Source organism: Halichoerus grypus, chromosome 8 (genome assembly GCF_964656455.1).
Source record: "Halichoerus grypus chromosome 8, mHalGry1.hap1.1, whole genome shotgun sequence".
In the NCBI taxonomy this organism is placed as follows: Eukaryota; Metazoa; Chordata; class Mammalia; order Carnivora; family Phocidae; genus Halichoerus; species Halichoerus grypus.
This window is the reverse complement of record NC_135719.1, coordinates 146,033,959-146,049,710: the sequence shown is the minus strand read 5'-3', so window position 1 is coordinate 146,049,710 and position 15,752 is coordinate 146,033,959. Positions and strand designations below refer to the sequence as shown.

The following is a 15,752-nucleotide window of genomic DNA, read 5'->3' as shown; positions in this document are numbered from 1 at the left end:
CCCAGATGATGAATTTTTAATCAATAACCCAGGGCCAATAATGTGGCCTTGAGCAACTCATTGAAGTTCCCTGAGCCTCCTTTATTGCTCCTGTCAGTGGTCGCGGTGTGTAGTTATCACGAGGACTAAAGGAGGCCGTGCAGACGGGAGCCCCACGCCGCAGGCTCTAAGCCCCAGTTCCGCCAGGCCCCTGCGTTCTTCCCTCTCCTGGCACCCTGGCTGCCCACCTAGCAGTGCTCGTACTGTTCATCAAATGATTGAGGGGGCACTAGGTGTCTCGTCTCCCCCTGCAGCGTGAGCTCTGTCCATCTAGGGAGAGTACCTGGCGGACGCCCAGGGTGCCCAGCCTCTGTCTGTGCACTGAACAAAGGAAGGGCCAGTGGGGTCTTGGCTCTCAGCAGAACACACACTGCCACCTCGTTAGTTCAGCCCCGTCTCACCTGGGCCCCCACTTACTGGGCTTCTGTGCACTGGGATCCATGGAGGGCAACGAGGCAGAGGCATGCTGAATGTGGTAATGAGGATCTAGAAGATTCCGAGGCCTGGAGGGAGAGTGCAGGGATGGACTGGCCACGTCTGCCACGGGCAGTGGTGGAGGGGCGTGGGCTCTGTGAGGCAGAGCCTGGCTGAGCACCAGGGAGACCACACAGGAGTGGTATATCACCCCCACCCCCACCCCCACCAAAGTACATCTCTTACTTTTCCATGAGATGTAATCAGCATGATTTCACCGAGTTACCGCGGTTCGAGCCCACAGCAGCACCCCTCCGCTTCTTAGCACATGGGCTGGAGCAAAAGGTAAGGTGCCGGGCCCAGCACGCTATGCCCAGGTACCTTGGCCTGGGGTCCCAGGTCTCTACACGTTCCTCTCTTGCCGGGGCTTTTATCAGTCGGCACAGGGCTCAAGAGCACAGCCGGTTGTGTGGCCTCGGGCAAACCGCCTTGCCTCTTCCAGCCCTCAGTGTCCTCCTCCGTGAAATGGGGCCAGTGACAGTTCTTCGGGGCTTGTGTGGAGGCTCGGGTGAGGTCAGCTCTACTTAGCTGTGGACAGTCCCATGTAAGGACCTAATGATGGCTTAGGGTTCCTGCTGTCGTGACTACTCCCATAGGTCCGACTTGGAGAGAGGCTGAGGTTTCACAGGGTACCTGCAGATCAAGCAGGGGTGATTCTAGATTTCGTAGACAGCCATGCTCAGAGATAATAGGAACACAAAACCTACAAAAACCACCCAGGTGGCCAGCTGACATTTTCTTTCTGGGATCATGAAAGGGGAGATGGTTTTTCAACTACTAAGGGGTCTACACATTTAAGGGATACTAGTGATAATAATTACTATCATTTTGGAACAGTGCAGACGATATTGTTAGCAGTTACAGATTTGGGAGGAGGACTGGGTGTGGACCAGTGAACCAAGCCCTCTCTTGGGGCACAGGGGACCCTGGGATCCGGCGTCCTGCCTTGCATCTGGGTCCTGGGTCCTTTTGCCCTCCCCCCCCACCCCCAGTGGGCTTACTTGCTTTGTGAAACATCCCCCTCCAGGGGCCAGGCCTGCGGTGGCCTCGATTGGGTTCCAGGAAAGGATAATCGTGCCCTTCACTGAAGGGCACATAGCATGGCAGGAGAACCTCCTTCTTGGCCATTTTCATCGTAAAACAGGCCCTGACGAGTGTAGCGAGAAGGATCAGTCCCTCAGGTGGTGCTGAGCGCTGGAGAGCCGGCGGGGAGCGAACCTGGGGCCGGGAAGTCTGAGGAGGGCCCTGGCCCTCTCCCTGCTGGCTACGGGGCTCTCTCCGCTTGCTTCCCTGAGCTTCCATTCCCTCATGCACCGGCAGGGATGCAGCCCTTGCCTGGCCTTCCTCAGAGGCGGGGTGAGGAACGACGAAAGGCGCTAATGCTGGCAAAAATGCTAAACCAGCTACGGAGCACTTTGCAAACTGTGGAGGGCTGTGTGAAGCCAAGACCCGGTTCTTAGGTCAGCGTCCAAGGGTCCCGATTCTAATTTTGCCCGGCTTTGGAGAACGGCCCGGGTGGGATTTCACCTGTGGCCCTGCGTGAGCTGGGGGGTGGGGGGGGCATCCTCGCTGCCCCCTCTGAGCAGCAGCGGACCGCTCCTCTCCTGTAGGCACGAGTGCCCTTCCTCGTGGCGTCACTTGGCCTTTGGAAAAACCCGTTAAACTAGCGCGCTCAGCTGTGGCCTTTTCATTGAATAATTACTCAATTAAAGGTGTGTTTTTTATTGAACATCCCTGATACCTTTATTGGTATTATTAGAGTAACCAGCATAATAAGGAAGAACAATTATTTAAATGCTCATTAAAAAAAAAAAGGAACAACCCCTCATGGCGGAGGGAGACTCCTCCGTTGCAGGAGGGTCCAGTTGCCGGTCGGTCCCCAAGCGTCACTGTAAGAAATGATGTTTCCTCGCTGGGAACAGGTTTTCACTTCCCTGGAGCCTCTCATGCTTGAGGCAGGCTGCATGAACATTCCTGGTGGGTTTTATTACTGCCAGATTTAAACATGCACCGCCAGGTTCAAGGATGGATACTATACACCGAAACCTACAAAGCCCCACTCGTAACATCTGCGTCGTGCTCGATGGACAGTGTGTGTCCCCATGCAGGATCTCACTGGGTACCCCCAGCCCTCTTTAAAGGCAGGTATCTTCTTCCCATTCTACTGATGTAGAAATTGAGGCCCAAAGAGGTGGTGATTTGAGGGACTTCACCGTGCTGGGAACATCAAGGCCCTCGTAACTAGAGACGGCAGGGAGGGTTTCCAGGTTGAGAAAATCGTAAGGACTCCCTTTAGAGCCAGGAGAGCAAAGAAGATCCAGTCTGGGTTTCTGCCAACTGAGAGTAAAAGCGTCTGAGGAAGGAAGCAAGCAAGCAAGGACAGACACGGGCCCTGGGTTCTGAGCTGCCAAGCCGGATTTCGTGATCGAAGCGCAGCTGACATTTCTAGGTCTGTAGGCCGGGTTTGATGTTGCTGGTACGTCACTTCAAAATATTCTAGGCATCCACCGATCACGTGGCACCTCAGCAGCCACGCGGGGCACGTGGTGGGAGTGGATCCTGTCTTGGTCGCTGGCTAAGTGGTCTCCTCGTGGAGCCGCCAGCTTACCTCTGGGCAGGTGGCCCTGAGCTTGAGGAGGGGGTGACCTCCAGTCCTGGGACGGGGAGGGGGCCAACGCTCTCGCCAGGGGTCTTCCATTGCATTTAAAAATGAGCTGTCCGTGAATGGTGTGCTGCGAGTGTAAAATATTTAGTGAGTTTTTGAATAGAAAAATGTTCTGAGTGGCTCTTCAAAGACTTCTGACATTGTTCACTTGTTAAAAGTGAGCAGCCCTAGTGCTCAAGGCTACTTCTAGGCAAGAGAGAACCATGAAGTGGTAATATGGAAATGAACATTTTATTAAGGGAAAAAAAAAGAAAAAGCTGGGGGAGAGTGGAAAGAGAGTTGTCTAGGGAGGGCCTTTGAGGGCTGTGAGATTTAAAAAAAGTCAGAAGCTGTCAGATCCTGGGAAGGCCGTCGCCTGCGGTCGCCTGCAGTGAATCTGGCCATCGTGCGAGGACAGTTTGGGAACCAAAGCAGTTCAGGGGTGTGGGAAAAGAAAGAGCTCACCCCGGCATGAGCAGTGGCTCTGAGATCCGATTTGATGGACACATAGCTCTTCCCCACCTGAGGGTGAATTACGGACAGGTAACTTCCTCCCTTGGCTGCTCCAGAGTTTTAGAAGTGTCTTTTTTTTTTTTCATTTTTTCCTTCTTCTTTTTTTTTTTAAACAAGAAGTGGAAACATCTGAGCTCTTTAGAACATGTAGCTACATGCTTCCCAGCAGCTGCCATTTTGAGTTAAAAAAATGTTTTAATCGGCCATTTCGGCTGAAGAGGATTCTTTATTCCTGGCCTGCCGGGGAATTCTGCATTTTCTTCTGATATCCGCATTCCTCACCAGCAGTAGAACTTTCTAGAAAATATGTGGCCAGCAGAACAAGAAATAGGAAATGCTCTGGAGTTGAAATCCAAGGAGATGAAGATGATGAACAAAGAGATCGGGGAAAAGGGGGTGGGGTCCCACTTAAAAAATGAAGAACCAGAGCAGCTGTGTACCATAAATCGATTAATTAGAGTTTCCAAAAGCCAAGGTGAAGGGTACAGAAACGCTCTTTAATTTGAAGATCTATGACCTTGTAGGATGTGGCACTTCATTTGTGTTATTAGCTCCTGTGTCAGAAAGGGACATTTTATTTATCTTCTTGTTATTTATTACGTATTTATTCTGCCTTGCTCTAGAAGAGGATTTGAAGAGGACTCTAAATATTGTGGTTTCTGGCCAGCTCTCTTGTGCGGCAGTCTGAGGCAGAGGGCTCCGTTCGCCCAAGTCCATTAACTAATCAGCTAGGCAGGAGGTGGTGTTTTCTCTGCCAGCTGAGGGGTGTGCCGGAAGGGAAGGCCCAGGGTTGGTGCCACCGTACAGCGGTGAGAAACATGGCGGCCCAGGGCCTTGGGAGGCCTCCCTGTCGTTTTCCAGGCGGGGAAAATTCCCCTCGGGGACTCCAGCGTGGGGAACTGAATTGCCCAGACGGACTGGGTACACCGGAGAAAGAAAATTGCCTCAGAAGTTCTCCTTGAGCTGTTAGCAAAAGCAGAGTGAAGCCGAACCTCACAATTCTTTTTTCCTCTCTGTCCTTCCCCCCTGCCCACTGGTCTCCTTACCACCAAACACGCAGACACAGACTAGGAGCCGGGAGTGAACAGATCACTATGGGGCACCACACTCCTAAAGCCTGTCTTGGTTTCCAAAGGAGGTGGGTGTTCTGGCCCAGTTGGTTCTGGGGTCTGGGAGGATCTCCACCCTGCCTGCTGGACGGGCTGGTCCCTTTCTGTGACACCTCAGGCCCTGCATGGGGCGGGGAGGTCTCTGCCCTCTGAAGCTGTCCAGCCGAGCCTGTGAACATTGGGTCCTTCGGTCATTTGGTTTTTACAGCTAAATGTGAAGCCCCCGGAAACATAACTTGTGTACGGAAAACAAAAAATAAATCTCTGTGCGGGATTTCAGAAGGTCTTTTGGGGAGAGGCTGAGATGGGGGGGGTCTTCTCCACTCTGCACCCTGCTGTATTCTCAGGTCACCTTCTGACTTGGGGTCTGAAAATTAATTTGCAGCTTTGGCTTCACCAGGGAGTGTGCGGCTACCATACTTCATCAGCATTAAAACCTTCCAGGTACAGGAAAGTTTGAAAAAACAAAAGGGGTTTTTCAAGATCTGGGCTGTGATGTCTTGTTCCCTGTTCCCTCCCTGGCTAGCGAGCGAATCTCATGGCAGAAAGCAGGGCCTGCCCGCACCTGCCCCTTTATAGAGAGCATTAGGAGCAACCCAGACTGGAAAAGCAGCAGGCTGCCCCCGGAGGTTGAGGAGGGCGGCCAAGAGACAGGTTCTGGATGAAACGTTCAGCCTCCATTTTCTGACTGCCTCAATGGTGGACAAAGACTAACGTTTTTGGCTCAGTGCCACAAGTGTCCACTAAGATTTGCCCCCGATGTCACCAGGGCCGGCATGTAACAGATCCACACTTGCCACCGTTCATTCGACCGCCCCGTCAGATTTGACATTCTCCCATTCAGGTAGCATTCCGGCAAAGGTCTTCATGCTTGTCAGTGGCCCCCGCTCCCTCCCGCCCAGGGTCCTGCGGAGGCCAGATTCCACGGGGTGGGTAGGGGTGTGTGTGAGGCCAGAGGGGGAATCGGAGGTCAGTGGGCTTCCTAACATGCTAAATTCCTTCTGCTCCTATATGTTCATGTGTAAATTTGACGGTACTTTCGGCATGTGTGCTGGTGTGTGAAACCCTAGTATTTCCTATAGCTGAAATCCCAAATGATGCAGAGGTATCAGCCATTTCTCTTTAAAAAAAATGTTTGCCAGGCAATTGAGTTTGACTTGTGTTTTTTAGAACCCCCTTGGATCAAATATTGCCTAATCACTGGTTCTGAAGCTGAGGGGGAGCCGTGAGCTGCGGGTTCGCCCCCCAGGGGACATTTGGTTGGGCCTGGAGAGATTTGCGACCCTCCTAACTGGGGGAGGGAGTGCTACTGGCTTGTACTGGGTAGAGGCCAGGGATGCTGCTGAACATTCTATAAAGCACAGGCCCCCCGACCCGCACCCCAGAATCCTCCTGGTCCAAACGTCAGTAGTGCCTTGGTTGACAAACCTTGGTCTGTCATGGTTGCAGGTGTCCCGGCTGTTCGATCGTTGACATCAGGCATTCTCACAACACGGCCTCATTTGGCTTCTGAGATGATGGGGATAAGAGCAACTTTTCTTTAGGGGAGCAAGCCGAGGTCTAGGAATTGGGGGTGCTTGCTGAGGTCGTGTGGCCGATCTGGGCTTTGCCGGGGCCACCTGCCCACAGAGCCAGCTTCTTCAGCTCTCCAGTCGGGTGGGGTCTTGGCCCGCCGGAGGGTCCGACACGTCGCCGGCCCCGGCCCGCTCCGAAGGGCCCCCCCGCCCCGCGGCCGCCTTCCAGGGCCACCTTCCGGAGCCGCGCGGATCCAGGACTCGCTTCATGCCCTCCCCCCCCCCCCCACCCCGCGCGCGCCTTCAGGTCAGTGGCCCCGCGGTGCGCGCGCCCCGTCCGCTTCTCACGCTCTCTCTGCCTTTCTGTCCGTGTGTCTCCCCAGGTAAAGATGAGCCTTCCAGCTACATTTGCACAACATGCAAGCAGCCCTTCAACAGCGCGTGGTTCCTGCTGCAGCACGCGCAGAACACGCACGGCTTCCGCATCTACCTGGAGCCCGGGCCGGCCAGCAGCTCGCTCACGCCGCGGCTCACCATCCCGCCGCCGCTCGGACCCGAGGCCGTGGCCCAGTCCCCGCTCATGAATTTCCTGGGCGACAGCAACCCCTTCAACCTGCTGCGCATGACGGGCCCCATCCTGCGGGACCACCCGGGCTTCGGCGAGGGCCGCCTGCCCGGCACGCCGCCGCTCTTCAGCCCGCCGCCGCGCCACCACCTGGACCCGCACCGCCTCAGCGCCGAGGAGATGGGGCTCGTCGCCCAGCACCCCAGTGCCTTTGACCGAGTCATGCGCCTCAACCCCATGGCCATCGACTCGCCCGCCATGGACTTCTCGCGGCGGCTCCGCGAGCTGGCGGGCAACAGCTCCACGCCGCCGCCCGTGTCGCCGGGCCGCGGCAACCCTATGCACCGGCTCCTGAACCCCTTCCAGCCCAGCCCCAAGTCCCCGTTCCTGAGCACGCCGCCGCTGCCGCCCATGCCCCCCGGCGGCACGCCGCCGCCGCAGCCGCCCGCCAAGAGCAAGTCGTGCGAGTTCTGCGGCAAGACGTTCAAGTTCCAGAGCAATCTCATCGTGCACCGGCGCAGCCACACGGGCGAGAAGCCCTACAAGTGCCAGCTGTGCGACCACGCGTGCTCGCAGGCGAGCAAGCTCAAGCGCCACATGAAGACGCACATGCACAAGGCCGGCTCGCTGGCCGGCCGCTCCGACGACGGGCTCTCGGCCGCCAGCTCCCCGGAGCCCGGCACCAGCGAGCTGGCCGGCGAGGGCCTCAAGGCGGCCGACGGCGACTTCCGCCACCACGAGAGCGACCCGTCGCTGGGCCACGAGCCCGAGGAGGAGGACGAGGAGGAGGAGGAGGAAGAGGAGGAGCTGCTGCTGGAGAACGAGAGCCGGCCCGAGTCGAGCTTCAGCATGGACTCGGAGCTGAGCCGCAACCGCGAGAACGGCGGCGGCGGCGGGGTGGCCGGGGTGGCGGGCGCGGGCGGCGTGGGCGGCGCGGCCAAGGCGCTGGCCGACGAGAAGGCGCTGGTGCTGGGCAAGGTCATGGAGAACGTGGGGCTGGGCGCGCTGCCGCAGTACGGCGAGCTGCTGGCCGACAAGCCCAAGCGCGGCGCCTTCCTGAAGCGCGCGCCGGGCGGCGGCGACACGGGCGACGACGACGACGCGGGCGGCTGCGGGGACGCGGGCCCGGGCGGCGCGGTCAACGGGCGCGGCGGCGGCTTCGCGCCGGGCGCCGAGCCCTTCCCGGGGCTCTTCCCGCGCAAGCCGGCGCCGCTGCCCAGCCCCGGGCTCAACAGCGCCGCCAAGCGCATCAAGGTGGAGAAGGACCTGGAGCTGCCGCCCGCCGCGCTCATCCCGTCCGAGAACGTGTACTCGCAGTGGCTCGTGGGCTACGCGGCGTCGCGCCACTTCATGAAGGACCCCTTCCTGGGCTTCACGGACGCGCGCCAGTCGCCCTTCGCCACGTCGTCCGAGCACTCGTCCGAGAACGGCAGCCTGCGCTTCTCCACGCCGCCCGGGGACCTGCTGGACGGCGGCCTGTCGGGCCGCAGCGGCACGGCCAGCGGGGGCAGCACGCCGCACCTGGGCGGCCCGGGCCCCGGGCGGCCGAGCTCCAAGGAGGGCCGGCGCAGCGACACGTGCGAGTACTGCGGCAAGGTGTTCAAGAACTGCAGCAACCTGACGGTGCACCGGCGGAGCCACACCGGCGAGCGGCCTTACAAGTGCGAGCTGTGCAACTACGCGTGCGCGCAGAGCAGCAAGCTCACGCGCCACATGAAGACGCACGGGCAGATCGGCAAGGAGGTGTACCGCTGCGACATCTGCCAGATGCCCTTCAGCGTCTACAGCACCCTGGAGAAACACATGAAAAAGTGGCACGGCGAGCACTTGCTGACTAACGACGTCAAAATCGAGCAGGCCGAGAGGAGCTAAGCGCGGGCCCCGGCGCCCCCGCACCTGTACGGCGGACCCGTTGCCAACCGAGAGAATGCTGACCTGACGCTCGCCTCCGTGTCTGCGCCCCTTCGTCCCCCACTCCCCGCGCGGGCCCCCCCCCCCCCCCCCCGGGGCCCAGGGGAGGCGGCACTCCAACCTGACCTGTGTCTACGAAGTCCTATGGAAACCCGAGGGTTGATTGAGGCAGTAAAATATTGTGGAGCCTTTTAACTGTGCAATAATTTCTGTATTTATTGGGTTTTGTAATTTTTTTGGCATGTGCAGATACTTTTTATTATTATTCTTTCTGTTTAAATTCTTTTAAGAGATTTTGTTGGGTATCCATCCCTTCTTCGTTTTACTTTTTTTGTTGTTGTTGTTTTTGTTGTTTTTTTTTTTAACCCAGTAGTAGCCTGAGCAATGACTCCCAAGTGATATAGAAGGGAAGCTTATCTTTTAAATTATAATTTGGGGGGGGGAGGGCGCTGCTTTTTTGAGATTTAAGCTAAGCATGTGTAATTTCTTGTCAAGAAGCCAACACTTAAATGACTTTTAAAGTTGTTTACTTTGTTTTAATTCCTTCTTTTTTTTCTTTGGTCCTGAAATAAAAAGTGGCATGCTGTTTTTTTTGGGGGGGGGAGGGGTGGATGTACAGCGGATAACAATCTTTAAAGTTGTAGCACTTTGTTTCAGAATTGGAATTGAGATGTAGCACTGATGACGTCCTGAGTAACAGAGGCCTTTCCTGTGTTTTCAACCTTTACATTATCTAAGGAAGCGTTTTAGTGGTGAGGGGGAGTCAGAGGTCCCTCCTCCCCTGGAAAACTCAGCACTGCCAGAGAAATAGGGGTTTTTGAGAGCTGCCGGGGAGGTGGCCCGAGAGCATCCTACAGTTGTGCATCACCAGCAGATACGGTCCTTTTCTTGGAGTGTCCGCGTGCCCTGGGATGCCATCTTTGCTCTTGGCTGTAGATGAGGCTAAATAAAATGGGCTGAGGGTACTTTTTTGGGTAGCTGGCGGTGACCTGCGGTGACACAGAAAAGAAGGAACCAGCCATGTTCTTTCAGGCTTCTTCTGGCTTGATGGCTTCTCTCTCTCTCTCTTTTCATCACCCCCCACCACAGAAATCCCAAGTCGCATGTTGCTACCAGTGATAATTGACCATGTCTCAAGCAGACAAGTGCCCCAATGAGGTGAACTGAGAGAAGGTAGTATTCTCTCATTTAGTGCACACTGATGACATTGTACGGACAGGCGGGCGAATCTTGCGAATTTCTGTTCCCTTTTACTGGATAAGCAGGGAAAGAGTTCCATCCGAAGGTGCCCAGCGCTACTTCCCAATATTTTTTTTTTTTTTCCTATCCCATTAGGTTGGAAGGTACTAAACATTGGACTGTTAAGATTAGACATTTGAATTCTGTTGACCCGCACTTTAAAGCTTTTGTTTGCATTTAAATTAAATGGCTTCTAAACAAGAAATTGCAGCATATTCTTCTCTGTGGCCCAGAGGTGGGTTAACCTGTAAGGGACGGCTGAGATTGAGTGTCAGTGTTGCTAAGCTTGGCATTCACAATACTGGCACTATAAAGAACAAAATAAAATAATTTATTGGACGGTTTTTCTACTGCCATTCAATTTGTTGTGAGTGCCTTGGAAACTGATCTTCCTATTTGAGTCTCTTGAGACAAATGCAAAACTTTTTTTTTTTTTTTGAAATGAAAAGACTTTTTAAAAGAGTAAAACAAGAAAAGTACATTCTTTAGACACAAACAAAGCCACATTTACTTTTAATTAAATTTTTAAAAATCCTGGTTGAAGATAGAGGACATGAAAATGCCATAAGACCCAATCAAATGAAGAGATAAGCCCAGCACAACCATGGACATCTTAACTGAATTATCCTCAACCCCCTTTGTTTGTGGGACAACGCTGCTTAGATTTGGCGTGGAGGTGATTTACTGCTGAATTAAAACTCAAGTGATACGAGTTACACGTTGATATCGTTGAATGAAAAACAAAACACAAACAATTCAGGAACAACGGCTAATTTTTTTTCTAAAGTTAAATTTAGTGCACTCTGTCTTAAAAATACGTTTACAGTATTGGATACATACAAGGGTAAAAAAAAATTGTGTGTATGTGTGTTGGAGCGATCTTTTTTTTCCAAGTTTGCTTACTAGGTTATAAAAAAATGCCACAGTTGGCTGCGTGTATATTGTTTTCTTTTTGGTGACGGGGTTTTAGTATATATTATATATATTAAAATTTCTTGATTACTGTACAAGTGGACCAGTATTTGTAATAATCGAGAATGCCTGGGCATTTTACAAAACAAGAAAAAAAAAAAAAACCCTTTTCTTTTCCTTGAAAATGTTGCAGTAAAATTTAAATGGTGGGTCTATAAATTTGTTCTTGTCACAGTAACTGTAAAGTCGGAGTTTTAGTAAATTCTTTTCTGCCTTGGGTGTTGAATTTTTATTTCAAAAAAAAATGTATAGAAACTTGTATTTGGGGATTAAAAGGGGATTGCTACACCATGTAGAAAAAGTATGTAGAAAAAAAAGTGCTTAATATTGTTATTGCTTTGCAGAAAAAAAAATCACATTTCTGACCTTTACTTATTTTTCTCTCCCTGCCCCCTCTGGAATGGATATATTGGTTGGTTCATATGATGTAGGCACTTGCTGTATTTTTACTGGAGCTTGTAATTTTTTAACTGTAAGCTTGTCCTTTTAAAGGGATTTAATGTACCTTTTTGTTAGTGAATTTGGAAATAAAAAGAAAAAAAAAAACAAAAACAAACAGGCTGCCATAATATATTTTTTTAATTTGGCAGGATAAAATATTGCAAAAAAAAAATTTGTATGTTTAGTCCTATTGTACAGGAGAAAAAGGGTTGTTTGACAACCTTTGAGGAAAAGAAACAAAAGGAAGTCGTTAAATGCTTTGGTTCACAAATCATTTTAGTTGTATATATTTTTGTCAGAATTGGCCTTTACAAAGGACTGTTCGAGCAGGGCTTCTCTCGGAATGCCCCGAACCTTGCATCAAGGCTCCCTGGTGTGGCCACAGCAGACCGGATGGGAAATTCTTTATTCGTGTTGAGTGGAGAAATCAGTTTTTGTAAAGATGTCGGTGTATTTCACAGAGTCCTCTCGTTCTCTAAGAGGCCATCTGTAAGATGTCAGGTGTTAGAGGAGAGAGCGAGAGAGCATCTTCCTTCTCTACTGTCACCACTGTGGCGGGTCACCACGTCTCCCGCCCTTAGGAGCAGAAAGGAATGCAAACGGAGCTTTCTTTAGTCCTTGAGAAAACATGAAACAGACAAACAAAAGATGTAGTGAAAGGAGCTGGTGAATCAGCTAGGCACAGGTGACGTGAGCTGCTGTTGAGACCAGCGCAGATTGGATTTCAGGAAGGAGTCCCCGTCACAACCAGGGCCTTTTCATTCCCATGGAGAGTGTTGGCCTGTTGTCTTTCTTACCTGCTCTGCTGCTTTTCTCGCTGAAACCTACATTCCGTCAGTTTCCGAGTGCCGAGGGCCTGGGATGAATTCGGTGCCTTTCCATATCTCTCTCTCCTTCCTCTGTGTTTCCTCTCCATCCTCCAGCCTCTGTCAGTCCTTTATTTTGTCCTTTTCATTTTTACCCAATTTCATTTCTTTCTCCCTCTCTGTAGCCCTCCCGTTCTTTCTTTCTTTTTTCCTTTTTTTTTTTTTTTTTTGTAAAGCCAAGTAGCTTTAAGATAATGAAGTGGTGGTTTTTTGGATGAGGGAATAATACATTTTTAAAAAAAAAAAAAACCTATATCAGGAAGCCATTTTTTATTTCAGGAACTGTAAAACCATTATTTCAGGTTATGAAAGTATAACCAAGCATCTTTTGGGGCAATTCTTTACCAAATGCAGAAGTTTTTCTTCTGGGAGCTTTTCTGTTCAGTACACCCTTCCCTCCTTGCCACTGACCTTTGCAAAGGGAGCAGAAAGGGGGAGGAGGGGAGAGAAAGCTGAGATGTCAGTTTCCTACCTGCCCGACCTGAAGACCCAGGGGCTGCCCTTTCCTTCGGATGCCCTGTTAAGGTACTCGAGCCTCCAAGGTGATCCTCCTGTAGTTACGAAAGCTAGCCAGCCCTCACCAGCTTCCACAAAGTCACCAGAATGCCAGGACTAAGCCATCCTAAAGCACAAAGATTGTGTCTCTGTCGACTGCAGAGAAAAGAGCATTATGCTTCTCTTTCATGTTTAAAAAGCCAACACTGGAGCAGATGACCCAGTGAGAGAGGCCCCGAGCCTGGGTGACCCAGCCGACCTCAGGCTGGTTTCCATACTGCCACAACTTTGTTCAAAGTTGCCCCAAATTGGAACCTGCCACTTGCCATTAGAGGGTCTTTCATGGGGAGAGGAGGAGGCTGAACTACTCTAAGCAAAATGTGAAAAGTAAGGAAGTCAGCCTTTCATCCCGGTCCGTAGCGAAGGTTTTGTTGCGCGCAGGCAAATCCGTGATTTTGGTGCTCTTTGTATCTCAACCCTGCAAAGCAAAGTTACATTGATTTAAGTTGTTTGCATTTGTACTGGCAAGGCGAAATATTTTTATTACCTTTTCTATTACTTATTGTATGAGCTTTTGTTGTTTACTTGGAGGTTCTGTCTTTTACTACAAGTTTGGAACTATTTATTATTGCTTGGTATTTGTGCTCTGTTTAAGAAACGGGCACTTTTTTTTTTTTATTATGGATAAAATGTTGAGATGACAGGAGGTCATTTCAATATGGCTTAGTAAAATATTTATTGTTCCTTTTATTCTCTGTACAAGATTTTGGGCCTCTTTTTTCCCTTAATGTCACAATGTTGAGTTCAGCATGTGTCTGCCATTTCATTTGTACGCTTGTTCAAAACCAAGTTTGTTCTGGTTTCAAGTTATAAAAATAAATTGGACATTTAACTTGATCTCCAAACCTTGTCCTTTTCTGTGTCTTTCAAGGGTGGGGGATGGACAGCTCATTTCCAAGGGCGAATTGAAGGTCTTCTCCATTTTCCTCTTGACCCGCACCCCTGGCGCCCGTATCTGGGAAGACTGGGAACAATGGCCCAAGAGACCAGCAGTTCTCTTTCTTTACTCTCGTAAAGCAGCATGATTTAGATCCGTGGTTCTCAGTCCTGGTTGCACATTGGAGTCACCTGGGAGGGTTTGAAAGTTCCAGTGCCCAGGCCCCACCCAAACCAATCTCTACCAGAATCTGTGGAGGTGGGATCCAGACATCAGTATTTTTGAAAGTGATCCAGGTGATTCTCGTAGACGGCCCCATTGGAGAACAAGTGGTTTAGAAGAAAAGGTACTTGTCTGGGAATGACAAGACCCGGGTCTAGTTTAATTGTGCTCACATTTTCTGAATACCCAGTGGGAGCCACTGGGTGAGGCACCCAGGGACCAGAGTGAGACAGAAGCCCTTCTGTAAGCACCCAGATGGCTCTGTGGCCTTGGTCAGGTCGCCCAGGTCTCCCATCAGTGAAGTGAGGTTGTTGGACTGGATAGCATCTCTGACCCTCTGTGACTCTTAACAAAATCACGTAGGAGGACTCACTTCCCCTCCCACGGGCTAGATGTTAACATACTTGAGGAAATGTTCTTTAGGGATAATCACCCAGATCCAGAAGAGGAAACAAGGTCTTTCAGAAGGAATTAGCCTTTAACTTGGCTTTTCTCAGTGCTGGGCCTGGAGCAGTCAGGATGGAGATGGAAGAAGGCATTCGCTGGCTTTCAGCCAGTTTGGCACAAGGTTACCTTTGGTTTCCTCCTTGTGAGTGAGAGTCAGAGCCCACCCCTGAGTGCAAAGGGATCAAAGACCCACTGGGTCCTTCTTGACTGCTCTTCTTACATTTCCTGCTCTTAGATACACAAAGAACATTCCACTCAAGTCCATTTCTGCAACCATGAACCAGGTCCCAAACTAGGCAGCCCAAGAATCTTGGCAAGGACACTGCAAAAAATGAACACACGCCAAGCCATGCTTGCTAAGATGCTTTGTGGGTTCTGCCCGCAGAGATGATAGGAGAAATAAGGCAGCGTGTTCTTCTGGGTCCTGTTTTCACCCCAAACAGGTCACCATTCCCCCAAGGCCGTGCCTAAGCACTGGAGGAAAAGAAGTGGGATTTGAACCCCAGCACCAAGCAGGGAGTAGGCAGCCATTCAGGAGAAGACCTGCCCTGCTCTCTAGGGGCTTAAGGAACAAGAATTTCCATAGAGGAACTCTCTTTTTTTCCATAGGCCTGGGCTCCAAGTCTTTTCCCCAGCTGGCTTTAAAACACAGGTATCTGAGCCTTTGTGTGTTTTCCACTCAGAAAACTGGGCAACTGGCAGAATTGAAAGCCTCAGTTGCTTTCTTGCAGCCCGTCCTCTCCCTCAACCCTTCTAAGAAGGCCAAATTTGTGGTTACCAGTGGTGCAAAGGAAAGGCTCAACTCCATTCTCACTATTGTCTCATCAGTAGCTCTGTGACCTTGGGTCAGTCCTTTCTCTTTTCTGGGTCTCAGTTTCCCCACCTATAAAATGGAGAGTTAAGGTGATCTGGAAAGACCCATTGTTGCCTTTGAATGGTTGGACCCTGACCAGAGTGTCTTGTGCACACAAAGTAACAGTATTCCGTGGGCATGTTAGTGACAGAAATGTTCCCCATCCGGATTACACAAATCAGGGTGAGAATGGGTTTTTGAGCATAGAAAACCCCGTGTTTTTGCTGGTTGCAACAAGTCCTCAGCCACCTTGCAAGTCTCAGGGTCTGCACATTTTCGAAGCAGTCCCAGTCCCAGTTGGGGCATCAGAACAGGCTGCTAAACACCTCGCTCTTGAGCTGAAGTTCAGCCATTAAAGTTAGAAATTCCCTTCTGCCTTGGAGAGAAAACTAGATGAATAAAACTTTAAAACATGTTAATGTCATAATATATATAATGAAGCTTATGTAACTTTCAAGCCAGGGAGAAAAATACTCTGACCTCGTGTGCAGGTAAAGTCTGAGTTACCAGC

The 15,752-nt window shown here is 51.2% G+C and overlaps 1 protein-coding gene across 4 annotated transcripts in view; it reads left to right on the top strand.

Annotated features, from left to right (window-relative positions):
• The window catches only part of BCL11B (BCL11 transcription factor B), a 96,468-nt gene extending 82,789 nt beyond the window's left edge, over positions 1-13,679 (top strand). For all 4 annotated transcript variants that reach the window (XM_078054189.1, XM_078054187.1, XM_078054188.1 and 1 more), the window contains one exon: positions 6,677-13,679. In XM_078054189.1, coding sequence (XP_077910315.1) covers positions 6,677-8,730 — 2,054 coding nt within the window. In that variant the 3' untranslated portion in view covers positions 8,731-13,679. The remainder of the gene's footprint in view (positions 1-6,676) is intronic.
• The last annotated feature ends 2,073 nt before the right edge of the window (positions 13,680-15,752 follow it).